The 15,441-nt window shown below is 43.7% G+C and overlaps 1 protein-coding gene across 15 annotated transcripts in view; it reads right to left on the bottom strand.

Moving 5' to 3' along the window:
* ULK4 (unc-51 like kinase 4) overlaps positions 1 to 15,441 on the bottom strand; it is a 577,302-nt gene that overhangs the window by 475,301 nt on the left and 86,560 nt on the right. For 14 of the 15 annotated variants that reach the window (XR_013549925.2, XR_013549926.2, XR_013549927.2 and 11 more), the window contains exons 18-19: positions 8,185 to 8,292; positions 3,780 to 3,863 (exon numbers count right to left, since the gene is read on the bottom strand). Coding sequence is in view for 12 of the 15 variants with exons in the window: in XM_078432438.2 (XP_078288564.2) it covers positions 3,780 to 3,863; positions 8,185 to 8,292 (192 nt within the window). In the remaining 3 variants the exon portion in view is untranslated. The remainder of the gene's footprint in view (positions 1 to 3,779; positions 3,864 to 8,184; positions 8,293 to 15,441) is intronic. The other variant, XM_078432440.2, reaches the window with a different exon arrangement.

The following is a 15,441-nucleotide window of genomic DNA, read 5'->3' as shown; positions in this document are numbered from 1 at the left end:
AAGGGTACTCCTATACCCTACTGGTGGGAATACAAACTGATACACACGTGTGTCTGAGTGTATTGAGGCACATTCCAACAACATACAATGCAGTAGTATAAATGAACTATAGTTTACACAATTGGCATGTATCAACTTCAACCTAATTTTGAGCAAAATAAAGTCTCCACAGGATTTGGTGCCATTTATTTATATAAAGTTCAGCCTTAAGAACCAATCAAAGATGGAAACGTGATAAAGAAATACTTGGGAATGTTTATCATAAGGTAAGAATAGTGGCTACTCCTTGAAAGAAAAGAGCAAGCTGCAATCCAGGAAGGACAGAGAAGAAATCTGTTACCAGTTTTTTTGGGTTTTGTTTGTTTGTTTTTAAAGAGAGTGGGTGTTGGGAATGCAAACTGGTGCAGCCACTCTGGAAAACAGTATGGAGGTTCCTCAAAGAACTAAAAATAGAACTACCCTAAGACCCAGCAACTGCACTACTAGGCATTTACCCAAGGGATACAGGTGTGCTGTTTCGAAGGGACACATGCACCCCCATGCTGATAGCAGCACTATCAACAATAGCCAAAGTATGGAAAGAGCCCAAATGTCCATCGATGGGTGAATGGATAAAGATGTGGTGTGTGTATATACACACACACACACACACACACACACAATGGAGTATTACTCGACAATCAAAAAGAATGAAATCTTGCCATTTGCAACTATGTGGATGGAACTAGAGGGTCTTATGCTAAGTGAAATTAGTCAGAAAATCAAATATCACATGAGTTCACTCATATGGGGACTTTAAGACACAACAGATGAACACAAGGGAAGGGAAGCAAAAATAATATAAAAACAGGGAGGGGGAACATAAGAGACTCAAATATGGAGAACAAACAGAGGATTACTGGAGGGGTTGTGGGAGGGGGGATGGGCTAAATGGGTAAGGGGCACTAAGGAATCTACTCCTGAAATCATTGTTGCACTATATCCTAACTAATTTGGATGTAAATTGAAAAAAATAAAAAATTAAATTAAATAAAAATAAAAATAAAGAGAGTGGGTGTATCAGTGTGCTTTTAAACATACACATAAATTTCACATACTCTTTTGTTTATATGTTTCACACACACACACCCCTACATCAGGAAATACCAGTAGGTGCTGGGGAAAGTTTTTCTACATGGAACAAATTAATTGTTGAAAATAAGAGGCTTAGAAATTATTCACCTTCGACTACGTCCTAAATACATTAGATACATGCTAAAGAACTGCTACAATTCAGTTATTTTTGTAAACAAATCTTTTTTTAGGGGGGATAATCAACCCCTAATCGATCTGTGTTACAGAGACAATGTTCAAGTTTAGGTTTCTCCCACTATCCAAAAGTACCCTGTTCCTATGAAACCTTTAGTAAACCCAAATGGTGTAAAACCAAGAGCTATCACCATAATCTAAATAGAAAAGGTTTTGAGTATTCCCAGACCCCAAAAATAACGTCTCTCAGGCTTCTCTGATACCTTAGGACACATCTTGTTAATGGATGCAGAAAATACATCAACACAAGGCACAGATGCTCGAAGGCACGGTGGGCTCAGTGGCTTGATGCTGAGATGCCGAACGTAGTTCCTGGGGAAGGAAGGACCTTGGCGGGCCACTCTCCCTGCTTCTCGGCACAGGCCGAGGCCTGCCTGTGTAACAACTGGCTGCAAAACAAACCCTGAATGCTGTTTGTGTTTTTTGCCTTTTTTCGTGGGAGCTGAAACCCTCTTCGTATTTCTTTCAATGAGAGAAAACAAGTACTAATGTGGGTCTTCTGTAAAAGTTAAGTGGCGCAACGTGTACTTTCGAAAAGTGAGAGACACCTGCATGTGCTGTCCAAGCACATATTTAACTGCTTTTCTAACGTACAATAAAATTTTTGTAGAGAGGCCTGGACTTCCCTCCCTCTTTATGGAAAATACACAAGACCTATCATATATACCAAGACAATAAAAGGCACATTTGCTACTAAAATACGAAGTATCATAATGATTAAAAATAATTGTTTAATAATACACACGGATATCAGGCATTATTCTTCATCTTACACATACAATGAAAAACACGGAAGGGTGTGGGAGAAAATACTCGATTAAGGATACAACCTCATGAACTAGAATTAGTAACCTTTTACTGCCCCTTAGTCTTATTATGGAAACTGGTCTGGATCACCCGGCAGAAGAACCAAGCGGCACTCGGAGATCTTGGAAGGAAGGAGATTTATTTTACACGGGTGGGCTCAGAGGAGAGCATTCTCCAGAGATCTGAGTGCCGAATGCAGGTGGGAAGGGTAATTTATAGCGTCATCTTCCGCATTCCTGATGGCTTTCGGGCACGCTGCAAACAGAGCAGGAAGAACCCAGAAGAGGAGTCTCTAAACTGGGAATTAGAGCTTGTCTTAGTCCCATAGGGCATCTTATGGTGCAGAACTTTACTTATTTTCACAACAGTAGTAATTTGGCACCTGAGGCAAGCAGGGTGGGAACAAGAATCTGGAAGGGAAAGTCGTCAGGCAGGGACTGAAATTCCCTAATCAGTCCTGTTGGCCGTCAAATAACAGATTTTTCCCTAACAATCTTAGTTTTAAAAATTAAGATACAAAGTTTGCAAAATTTCTTTACGCTGTGAAGAAAGTTCCTAGAAGGCTCCCTCTCTCCTTTGAGTTCCCATAGTTCTGTGCTTCCACATTTATACAGTTGACATAATCCACTTTGTTTTTATCTGATCTCCCCCAATAGGTCAGATCACTGTGCGTGAAGAGTATTCACCTTCTTCATCTGTGTGTCCCCAAGTGTGCCTAGCTTGAGGTCTTGAGTGATAAACTGAAACACGTCTTTTGACTACAGAGAAACATGACTTAATTCTCGTATCTTTGGTAAAGCACAGTTTACTGGCTTTATTCATACCCCATAATGACAGCTGACATCTCCAACCCTACGGGCTAGGAAGTTTTCAAACTTCCTTTCTGGATCACTAGGGCAAGACCGTGCAGAGCGCTCCTGCACCTGGAACCCTTACCATTCAATGACGCAGGAAGTAATGAACTCAAAAGGAACATGTTTACTGTGACGTGGTTTTTTCATTCCTGAAGGAATGTCTTTAGCCTATGGCTCTGCCTTGGGTGAAACAATGTCAAATGCTTTAAAGCAAACAGAAAACGTGACCCTTTTAGGTCAGCTACTCAATTCTTTACAAAGTCACACACAGGAGCTCCCTATGCCAGTCGGTTAGTTGGCCAGCTGGCTGGTTTGCAGCCACCACCAATGGCATGAGAAGGACCGTGAATAAACTGAAAAAAAAGAATCACATGATAAATACCACTTAATATTAAAATCAGTGGATACTGGCGGAAGGTTCCTGTTTCTGAACTGCACAATGGCAAGCCGACAAGATAATCACAGGGCTCTTGAGGCCCCCAGCGAGGTCTCTGCGTACACCCTGCTTGCTAAACTGGTGTGTCAAGGAGTTTAAGAGCAGGGGAGGACTGAGGATAGGTTATGAAAAAGCTGCTTACGCTGCTTGTGTTTGCTATCGTGTTTTAAAAAGGCGAGACGCTTCAAAAAGTGAATGAGCGAGCTGAATGACCATAGGTCACTTGCTCACAGCGGCTTGTCGGGATTATTTAAATTCAGGAGCGAGACTCGGCTGACAAGCTCCCCGCACGGCTGCAGGCTACACTCCTCACACAGCGCCTGAAGGGTTATTACCATGGCGGGTGTCTACAGAGGACCACAAAGGAGCCTTACCCCTTCCCGAAGGCACCTCATTAGCACTGTGTACGAAGCCAAGGGAACGGCCCAGCATTCTCTAGGGTTCTTTTTTTTTTCTTCCTAAAAAGAAAAGTGGAAGGAAAAGCAGTGAAGCTAACAGCACAAAAGAGATTAACCCGTTCGAGAAAAAGGCCGTTTCAAACATACAAACTCTCTGAGGCTTATTAATATCCTATTGAAAAGTATCACTACCTGGCAATTCTGACCCAGTGAGGGGGTCTTTGACCACGTTGTACATACAAGGTGTTTCTCCTTTCTCCTCATGTTCTATATGATGTTCATCAGACCCCTTCATCAGAAGCCAGGCAGGAAGAAGAAAAAAAAAGAAAACGAAGAAAGGACAATACGATCCACTTGGCAGAGAAACTACTCTACTGACAATCGTAGGTGAGAATACAGATATTCCTACCTGAAAGGTATTCCACTAGTTGAAAGGATTTGAAAGCACAGAACACACAGCTCTGAGGAGGATCTCAGGAAAACCCACAAGCATAAGTAAAAGGCAGTATGTTGCCCGGTAAGACAAGGTGCTAAATAAAAATAAGCAAGTGTGACTGGTGGGTTCACTGATTTTAATGATATCGGCAAGGATTCTCTCACAGAAGAACCAAGTTAGGGTAACAACCACAGAAACACGACTGTAATTTCTCAAATAAAATCTAATTATAAATTAGGTACCACACAGAAAGATTGGGGGGGGGGGGGCAATTAATCCCTTTAAGGCAATGAATCTCTTTAGGTTCTGTTTGGAGAAAATATTTAAGACCATCCAAATTTTAGAACTGGTACCTTATTGGTCCAGATGCTTTTTATACGTATGCTGAGAATCATGACCCATTAAAACCGTAGCCTTGCTCCATCACAGAATCCCACACAGGTCAGAGGCTAGACATTATCATCCCAGGCTGCTGCAGCTTGAAAATCACTATCGAAAATCACAAAAATTCAGTACCCAATTTCACGTCCAAACGTGACTTTCTTCCCTTCCAGCTCACTTGTTCAGACCGTCTACCACACCCTTTCTGTACTCTATCGCCTACCCTCCCCCAGCCACTTAGATCCCCTGGTCTGCCGTTTAATCCCTCCTGCCAAAGGCCAAAACCCTTCCCGCATGTCCTTTTCCCTTCTCTGGGGAAACCAACCCCCGAGGGAGCCGGCGGCCTGCTTCCCCAGGCCTGCGCTCAGGCAGCCGGGCTCTGAGAGGGGTGACCCCAGAACACAGAGCCCATGGATGACGTGGGATCAGCAAGCCCAGGGAGCTTCGTTCTCACTCTGCAGCATCCTGTTCTCCGACCAATTCCCTCTCACTCTGCAGCATCCGGTTCTCCGACTCCCTCCAACTCCCTCTCAGAAAGGGCCACTTCACAGCCGTGATCCTCTGGCCACCGCACCGACTTTCCTCCGCCACAGAGATCACGGAAGTCGTGAGTGAGAAAGCAGCTCCCGGCGTTCCTACCCCTGAAGCCGTCTGCTACTTACACCCAGCGGTTACAACGGGACAGGCTCCTCCACCCCTTCCACGTGGGCCCAGCATCCCATTCCCATCCTGCCTCCTCCAGCGTCATTACCTTGCTATCTACCCCATACTGCTAAACTTTCCAAGCCCTGTCCACGGGGTCCTCTCCATTTCCACTACAATAACCTCACCGTCCCCATCTTCCAAACGGGGCTCCCTTCGGCCTCGGCCCCTCCATTCCTTTTCACACCTATTCTCGATTCACATTGCTGGTCCCAGCTTCCTCACCTCCTGCTAGAGGCTCAGCGCGCTCCAGGATGCTTTCTTCCAACTCCCTCGCTTGAAGTCAAGTAAGTAAACATATAAAACAGCTCCTGTTGAGTTTCTGGTGACTTTCACGCCACTCGATCCAGCAGGCTCTTTTCAGAACTTTTCATGGACCGTCAGCTACCGCAGCCCTACTGGCTTTCTCTTTCCTGAAACACCCTCTTCGCACGCCTAACTTCACTCCTACTTCGCTTACTCTCATTTCAGCTCAGAATCTTTTCTTACCATTCTCCCACCTATTCTCCACCTTTAAGCCAGAGTCATCCCTCTGGCACTGAAATCAGATGACACCATTACCCTTCTTTAAAACCCTAGTGACTTCCCCTTGCTCACAGGCTTAAGACGACGACTTCGGACTCATCCAGATTCCTTCCTGAACATGCTGGCCAGTCTCTCCAGCCCTGCCTCCTTGCTCACTCCCTCCTGTCCCGTTGGTCTTGGTGTGGGGCGCGCCTTATAGAAGCACTTACGAAGTGCCAGGAATTCTTCTAAATGATGGTCACACAGCCGTGAACAGGACTGATAAATCTTCTGTCTTAATAGTATTTAGTGGGGAAAGAAGAAGACGAAGAAGAGAAAGAAGGAAGAAGTAGGTGGAGGAGGAGAAAACAAGACAAGTCAGTCAAGATGCTGGGGCTGCTACAAAGAAAACCAGAGCAGGGTACGGAGCGAGAGGAAGACCGTAGGTAGGGTGGCCCCATCTCCTACCACGCAAGACCACACAAGGAGAAGACCCTCTGAAGGGATCCGAACCGAGAAAACGCAAGTATCTCAGGGAGAATCACTGCCAGCAGGATGAACAAGTGCAAAGGTGTTGAGGCAGGAGTGTGGCATGGCGGGTTCAAAGAGCCATGGGGAGGTCAGTGTGGCGGGAGGAGGAAGGCAGTAGGACAGCAGGGAGAGAGGAGGTCACACAGGTACCGGGAAGGCGGCCCCCCAGGGCCTACAAGGTCAGTGGCAGGATTTGGCTGTGACGGGAAGAAGCGCTGGAGGGCTCTGAGGAGTGACAGACACTGTAGACGCCCGTGGTTTTCACAGGCTCCGTCTGGCTAACAGAGGGTAACAGGCACAGAGCAAAGCAAGGAGGTCATCTAAGAGTTCTTGCAACAGGGCAGGTGAGAGATCATTATCAGCTGGACAAATAGGTGACACAACAGGAACGCCCAGGCTCAAGGTGGGAGGTACCCCTGATAAAAGAAAATACACACAAACAATAAGCAAACTGCCTCATCATGTTGTTGGCCGATTCTGCTCTGCTCTTCCCTTCTCAAGCCTGTCACCTTGGGGTGCTTCCAGAGAGCCAACAGGACAGGGCTTAGGTCTCTGTATTGTACACAATACACACTATCACATCGGGTCAGTCTTACTACACCAGCACTGAGCAGAGATTTGAAGGTTCACATATATTCAGAGTGACCGTTCCAGAAAAGCCCTCATCTCGTGAAAAGTTAATGATTTTTATGGATCCAGGGACCTAACTTCCGTTTCCAGTTTGCTAACCTAAGTTGAAGTCAAATGCCACAGAACCACCCCTTTATTAAAATAGCCTAGCTTATATCCAATTAAAGTATGTACCAAAGAAGGGGATTCTTTACATCTACTTCTCAAAGCAAATAGAAATAGCATTCTATATGATTCCAAAAGATTCTAGAAAATGCAAACTAGTCTGTGTGACAGAAAGTAAATGAGTGGATGCGGGCAGCAGTAGGAAGGGCAGGAGGAAGGTATTATTGCAAAAAGTGTGGAGAGTCTTTTGGAAATGACAGGTATGTTCATTATCTAAACTGTGGTGATGCTTTCACAGGTGTGGGTGTGTGTGTGTGTGTGTGTGTGTGTGTGTGTGTATAAATTGATCAAATTGTAATCATTAAACATGTACAGTTGGCTGCATGCCAATTATATCTCAATTAAGCTGGAGGGAATAATAATAATTCAAAAAAAGAAAAGAAAAGAAACAAAAAGAATTACACTACACTCTCATCCCTGATCAGACGGCCAACTAGGCACCTGACCACTCTTCTAATGAAAGCAACTCTTTTTATTCTGACATCCTCACAATGCATCAGAGATCTGACAGGGAAACAAAGAATCAAACCAAAAGTTAGATAACTGCAAGCATAAAGGCTAAGCTGAGCACCGAAAGTCTGCTTTTACTCTGGGGGCCTGCAAAACTTGGTCATGACCCCCGGCTCATGGCATCAAGCCTCATGTCAGGCTCTGCAATGACCACTGACCATGGAGACTGCCTGGGATTCTCTCTCTCTCTCCTCCTCTGCCCCTCTCCCCCCCCCCACTCATGCTCACTCTCTCGCTCTCTAAAATAAAAACATTAAAAAAAAAAAAAAAAGACACATTCAGTACAATTCCAAATACACAGCAGAAGACTCAAAATTATCAAGATAACAGTACTTCCCAAATTGATCTGCACAATGTAATTTTTTTTTTTTTTTTAATGATTTGCAGAACTGGACAAGCTGATTCCAACATGCAATGCTCTAAGGGGCGAAACCAAAACAGCTTTTATAGGATATTAACGCTTGTTAGCCAGGATATGTCAGAACATGTCAAATAGCAATAGAGGTAATCAGAAGGTCTCACCTGGGTGGCTACAAGGTAGATCAGCTCCCCAAGAGTTGGTAAGAGGCACTGTTTTAATTTGCTATTTCTGAAGTTTTCCCTAATTAACTCAGTTAAGACAGTAATTGCCTGAAAAGGGGGGGAAAAAAAGAGAGAGATTAGTTCATATGTATCTCTTAGTTCTTTAACCTATAGGTAAAAGACAAGACACTCAACAAAATTCACTCTCCATTTTTAAGAACTAGTTTCCAAATTATTTTCAAAACATGGGTCTTATTCCTGAGAAAGCAGTAAGTGTCCCAGAGAAAGGTAAAAATGTATCTAGTGAAAGAAAGGCACATACATAGAGCACTTGTCAGTTACTAAGATCTTGCACTCCATCGCTGATCCTGCAAGGCCACTGTTACTCAGTCTCTAAACACAAGGAACGGAGGCTTCAAAGAGGGCAGCAGGTCTCCATCCAGTTCACTCAGACACCAGAACTGAACACAGATGGCAGGACAGAGCCTACCAGGCTCCAGCACCTCCAACTTCGAAAAAACTCTTACACTGCCTTAAACTTTTAAATGACTCCTCCCAAAATCTCAGAGTAGTAAATGTTATTCCGAAGTGTCAATATAATCCACTTAAAAATTCAGTAGGCTATTTTATCAAATCCAGTTAATTTCCTAGGTGTCATGCTAAGAAAATTACATACACTCATTGCCGGAATTCATACACCAGAACACACGTCAATGAAATCACAGTGTGACCCATAAAGTAAGAGAGAGTAGGTTCAGGATGCTACATATAGAGGGGCCCGATTCTGAAACAAACAAACAAAATACGTAGTGTGGAAGCACTGCTCTAAAACAGCATAATTCAGGGGCTCCTGGGTGGCTCAGCTGGTTAAGCATAAAACCTCGGCTCAGGTCTGGATCTCGCAATTTGTGAGTTCCAGCCCCAAAACGGGCTCTGTGCTGACAGCTCAGAGCTTGGAGCCTGCTTCAGAGAGGGAGCTTGTCTCCTTCTCTCTCTCTCTGTCTCTCTCTGCCACTCCCTCCTTCCTCCCTCCCTCTCTCTTTCTCTCTCTCACAAATAAATGAGCATTAAAAAAAAATGCTATTTGCAATCACTAAAAATATCAAATACTTAAATATAAACCGAACAAGGGGTGCTGGGTAGCTCAGTCAGTTAAGGGTCCGACTTCAGCTCAGGTCATGATCTTGCCATTCCCTAGTTCGAGCCCCAAGTCAGGCTCTGTGCTAACATCTCATAATGTTAGCTCAGAATCTGGAGCCTGTTTCAGATTCTGTGTCTCCCTCTCCCTCCCTGTCCCTCCCTCACTTGCACTCTGTCTCTCTCTCAAAAACAAACATTAAAAAAAAAATTAGTAAAACAAAATTTATGTGTAAAGGTAAAATAATTAGAATAGCCAAAACAATTTGGGGAAAAAAGTGCTGAAATTAATCTGATCTCAACACTCAGTATATACATAATGTAATCAAAACTGTGAGGCACTGCCAGAGACAGATATATCGATCAATGGAACACAGAATCCAAAAATAGCTCCACAAGTATGGCCTGCTGATTTCTGAGAAAAGTGCAAAGGCAATCCAAAGGAGGAAAGTCAGCCTTTTCAACAAATGATGCTGGAGCGACGGACCATCCAAAGGACGAACAAAAAGCAAGCCTCAACCTAAGTCTAACGCTTTATACAACATACGAACTTAAAATGGATCACGGACTTAAAGGTAAAACATGAAACTGTAAAGTTAGGGGAGGGGAGAATGGGGTAAACTCTTCAGGGTCTAGGTAGAAAGTAGATTGGGCACCAAAAGCACAGACACTGTATCAAAGAAGATATACAGTTGACAAATAAGCACATGAAAACATGTTCAACATCATTAGCAGTTAAGGAAATACAAATTACAACCACAATGAGATAATACTACACACCTATCAGAATGGCAAAAATAAAAAAATAAAAACAGTGACAACACCAATTGCTGCTAAGGAGGGAGAAAAACTAGACCACTCAGAAATTGCTGGTAGGATACAAAATGGTACAGCTACTCTAGAAAACTGCAGCAGTGTCTGGAAAAAAAAAAACAAAAACCAAAAAACACTCAACATGCGTATACCAAAGGACCCAGCAAACTGTACCCCTAAGCATACATCCCAGAGAAACTGTGATTTGGTGGCAAGTCCACTCTTTCCTGAACCCCAAATCTCAAGCATTTTTCCCAGAGAAATGAAGACTTTCATCCACACAAAGACCTGTACGTCAGTGTTTGTAAGAGCTTTACTCATAACTGTCAAACCTGGGAATGACACTGGTGTCTTGCAACAGGGGGATGGTTAAACGAACTGTGGTACAACTGATACCATGGAGTCCCATTAAGCAATAAAAAGGAACCAACTACTGACACGTGGAACAACCTGGATGAATCTCCAAAGAATGACACCAAAGTCTAAAAGCCAGTCCCGAAAGGCTACACGATATGACTGCACTCACGCGCCATTCTCAAAATCATACAAGTATAGAAATGGAGAATAGATGAGTGGCTGCCAGCGGTTGGAGTGGGGGTGAGACAAATGATAAACAGCAACACGAACTATTCTTGGTGATGAAACGCCTCCGTTCCTTAACTCTCTCAGTGTCAGCATCCTGGCTGTAATATCATACCGTAGGACTCCCAAGATGTTACCATTGTGAAAAACTGGATCAAGAACACACAGTATCTCTGTACTAGTTCTCACGACGGCATATGATCTACAATTATCTCCAAGTAAAAGGCCTAATTCTTTTAAAGACTCAACCTCATACTACATTGGAAACCTAGATCCTACTTTCTGCTTCACCAAGTTAGGGGCAGGGATTTACAATATTTCCCCATTGTCGAATCCACTGGCGTTTTGAATCCGTCAACGTCACTTGAAATTAAAAACACTTTAATGCTGAAGATCTTTAAAGAGATAAAACTGTCTGAACCGCCTGCAGCTTAACAGAAATTGCTTTGGAGCTTAGTGTCTTGTAAACAGATACACATCATATAATCCAAGCTAGTAACACCACAGCCAGCGGACAGCTCACTTGCAAAACAGTTTAACTTTGGATAGCACTAAACGGTACACAACACAATGCTTGTCTGCAATGTTATTTGCATAGATTTTCCACTTGTTTTTTTTCTTTAATGTTTATTTTTTGAGAGAGACAGAGACAGAGTGCAAGCAGGCAAAGAGACAGGGAGACACGGAACCCGCAGCAGGCTCCGGGCTCTGAGCTGTCAGCACAGAGCCCAGCGTGTGTGGCTCAAACTCAACAAGCCATGAGATCATGACCTGAGCCAAAGTCGGACACGAAACCAACTGAGCCGCCCAGGCGCCCCTTCACTTGTCATTTTTAAAGAAATTTTAATATTGAAAAGCACAACTGTAAGAATAATAAACAACCATTCCACGTGAGGGACAAATAACCAAAGAGAAAAACAAGTTTTCGTTGACCTGTGTACAATGACATTTGAAAATGCCAATACTAAACAGAACAAAAGGTTAAAAATAGATTTGTTTAGTCCTTCTTCAAACTCAAAAGTATGAGTAATTCGAAGGTACTGTTCTTATGTATGTTTTCCTGTATTCTGTGAAAATTCACCTGGCCTTCTAACACTGAAACTGAGGGGGGGGGGGGGGGAGGGGGGGGAAACCAGGGCAGATATTCAAGCATTATGCTAGTATTGTGTGCCATTTTTTGAAAAACCTAAGTAAAGGAAAATGAGGGGGTGGGAGAGGGCTTATTTCTAGCATTACTGTGCTTTGAGGCAAATATACACTGTCATTAATGGAGACCATCCTTCTGCAACTAAAGCCATGATTGGTCGATTGGCCACTACACATAGTAATTTAAGATTGTAGTATTTTTTAAACTGCTTGGAAATCCAAACCCATTTTATCACAACTCTGTCAAGGTGGAATGAGGCCTCTTCTGGCTTTATACGAAGGCATCAGATTGAACTAAATGGTCACACGTGCACCAATCTCACGTAGCCTGGACTGAGTCTCTCAGGTCAAAGGCAAAAAGACAGGAAGATGGCGAACTAAGAAGTATGAATACCAAAGCTTGGAAGTTCCGCAGTTATAAAACTAATGCTTGGACACTTGCACTGATATCATTTGCTTGCTCTTGACCCTCAAAATAGTTCTTAAGTGTCCATGTTCACAGGTATACAATTAACAGCTACAAACAGAAACTGAACTAAACTCCAGATCCAGGAAGTAGCTGGCATTTCCTAGTCAGTGTTTTTACCCCACAGGGACATTTTTAAAGCCCTACCTAACTACTCCCAATAGGAGACACAGCAGCAGTCATCGTAAGAGCTATAACATAACCTTTTAAATTAGATGTTGCTCAGTATTCTCCCCTAACCTCTGAAATAAGAGGTACTCCATCCACAAACTCAAGTAAACCAAAAATTCCAACGGACAGCACTCTGCCCAGGCTTTTTCTTTCTTAGAACCCCACTTTCAATGTCCCAAACATAGTGAGGGCATATAAAATAAGAACACTGTGAGCCTCACAGTCCTTGCCTGAATTTTATTTGTACTGAATCTTACATTCCTTTGGGTCCTGCGTTTCTGATTAAGCCTTCACAAGTAAAATCACACCTGTGGACTTGAAACTTAAACCCTCCTTTTCACAAGTGCTGGTTAAAAAGTGAGGCAGAGAAGGAAGTCTTGACACATAAAGACAGATGGCAAACTTGTTTGACGGGAATAGAATTCTGTTCTGTATTTAATAACCAAAAATATTATTGCAACGAAGCAGCGTAGTCTGCATGAACCTCTCCTGGTGACATCTTGACATCAAAGTTTTAACATTATCGCCGTGGACGTAACCTTTAATTATCTCAGTATCGGCTGGCATCTAACTCCTAAAATCAGGTAATGGGGAACCTCAAGTAAGGACTGCTAACTTGTCACTTCCCTGTTGAGGCCTAAATATAAACAAATAACCTATAATGGGTGGATTCCTTCTCTCAAAAATAACAAACTGTCGGGGCGCCTGGGTGGCTTAGTTCCTTGGGCATCCAACACTTGATTTCAGCTCAGATCATGATCTCATGTTTGTGGGTTCCAACCCCGCACGGGGCTCTGCACTGGCAGTGCAAAGCCTGCTTGGGATTCTCCATCTCACTCTTCCTCTGCCTCTTTCCCAGTTGTGCATCCAAGGTCCCTCTCTCTCTCAAAAATAAACAAACATTTAAAAAAAAAAAAAAAAGGAAAACTGTCAGGAAAAGCAAATAAAACACCTAAGCAGATTTCTTATGCCGTCTTTTACAGTCATATAGAAAGTTTGGAAGCACTCGGTATACCAACTCTATCAACTTCATAGCCTCTTGTTTTGTTTTTAAATTAGGTGTCAACAAATTTCAACTGCAAAAGAAACCGGTCACTTTTTGGTCACCGGTCATCCAGTCCCTCTTCCTAACACTCCTCAATCTCTTTTGTGGCTAAATACCTTTCCTGTACTGGGTTTAGTCTGTGGGATGACAAAACAGGCATTCTGCACCCTAAATATGGAACCTGAAAGGGTCCCCAACTCCCCTCAGAACCTCTTTCCTCCCACAGTGTGGTGCAGTCAAGAGAAGGCCACGATCGAAACTCAGCCAGCGGGGCTCTTGCTCAGAAATATGAACCCTGGGGCACCTGCGTGGCTCAGCTGGTTAAGCGTCCAACGTCAGCTCAGGTCTGGATCTCACGGTTCCTGAGCTCAGCACAGAGCTTACTTCAGATCCTCTGTCTCCCGCTCTCTGTCCCTCCCCCACTCATGCTCACACTCTCCCAAAAATCAACATTTAAAAGAAACAGAGAGAGAGAGAGAGAGAGAGAGAGAAAGAGAGAAAGAGAGAGAAAGAAAAAGAAAGAGAGAGAGAAAAAGAAAGAGAGAAAGAGAAAGAAAAAGAGAGAGAGAAAGAGAAAGAAAGAGAGAGAGAGAAAGAGAGAGAGAGAAAGAAAAAGAAAGAGAGAGAGAAAAAGAAAGAGAGAAAGAGAAAGAAAAAGAGAGAGAGAAAGAAAGAGAGAGAGAGAGAGAGAGAGAGAGAGAGAGAAAGAAAGAGAGAAAGAGAGATGAACCTTGAGTGGAGTGACCCACAGTAACAGCATAGCTGACCTTCACTCACTCATTCTGGCAGCGGCCGCAAGCAAGACTCCAAGAGGGTCCTGCTCCAGAGGCCTTCCAGAGCCGCCAGGTCCTCACTGCTCCAAAGCAGTCTCTTGGAACCTTTGACCTTGCTCATCCCCTAATAAATACCCGTTAGGCTACACTTAGGCAGAGTCAACCCAGAAAAGTGGCCAACAGTTCCCCTCCTTTCCTGGACACACAAAAAGATTTCCCAGCCCCCTTGGTGTGACTAGTTCCAGCCTACTGAACGTGGAAACGATGTCCATACACCCACGTGCAATTTTCCCGCCTCTCTTCCCTGCCCCAGGAAACGTTCAAGCACGACACTGGATGGAGATGGAAATGTGGAAACAGCCGGGAATGCTGAGGTCAGCTGCCCTTGGAGCCACCTAGGCCCGCAGGATCAAAGGTGAGCCCGAGACGTCCAAGGTCTTCGTTACCACAACGTAAACTAGCCAGTCAGGAGACTGATCCCTCATTCAATTCAAGGAGACCATCCTAGTTATACACAGAAATAAAGGAGTTTTCATAATTCAAATAATCACTAATAAAACAGGAAACTATGGCACACACATCTAAGGAGGAAAGATGATCATTTGTATGGCAGCTAAAATCTGCCATCAACATTTATGTCATGGATCTGCCACCATGAATGCAAGGCACCAACTACTAGAAAAGCAGTGTATTAAAAGTATCTGGATAGATCTTGCTATGCAGATTAAGAAATCAGAGGTCAGACTGCAATAAATCTGTAGTGTGAAACCTGAGTAACCGTTAAAATTCTTTTGTACATTCTGATGGGTGGTAGACAAAATATCCTGAATACGCCTCCCGCTGAAAATAACAAAAAATGCTGGAAAAAATCTTTTTAAATAGCTTTATAAAATGCATAGTTGAGGGGCGCCTGGATGGCGCAGTCGGTTAAGCGTCCGACTTCAGCCAGGTCGCGATCTCGAGGTCCGTGAGTTCGAGCCCCGCGTCAGGCTCTGGGCTGATGGCTCGGAGCCTGGAGCCTGTTTCCGATTCTGTGTCTCCCTCTCTCTCTGCCCCTCCCCCGTTCATGCTCTGTCTCTCTCTGTCCCAAAAATAAATAAAAAACGTTGAAAAAAAAAAAAATT

This window comes from Panthera onca, chromosome C2 (assembly GCF_046562875.1).
Source record: "Panthera onca isolate mPanOnc1 chromosome C2, mPanOnc1 haplotype 2, whole genome shotgun sequence".
NCBI classification, from domain to species: Eukaryota; Metazoa; Chordata; class Mammalia; order Carnivora; family Felidae; genus Panthera; species Panthera onca.
This window is presented reverse-complemented; position numbering and strand designations above follow the sequence as displayed.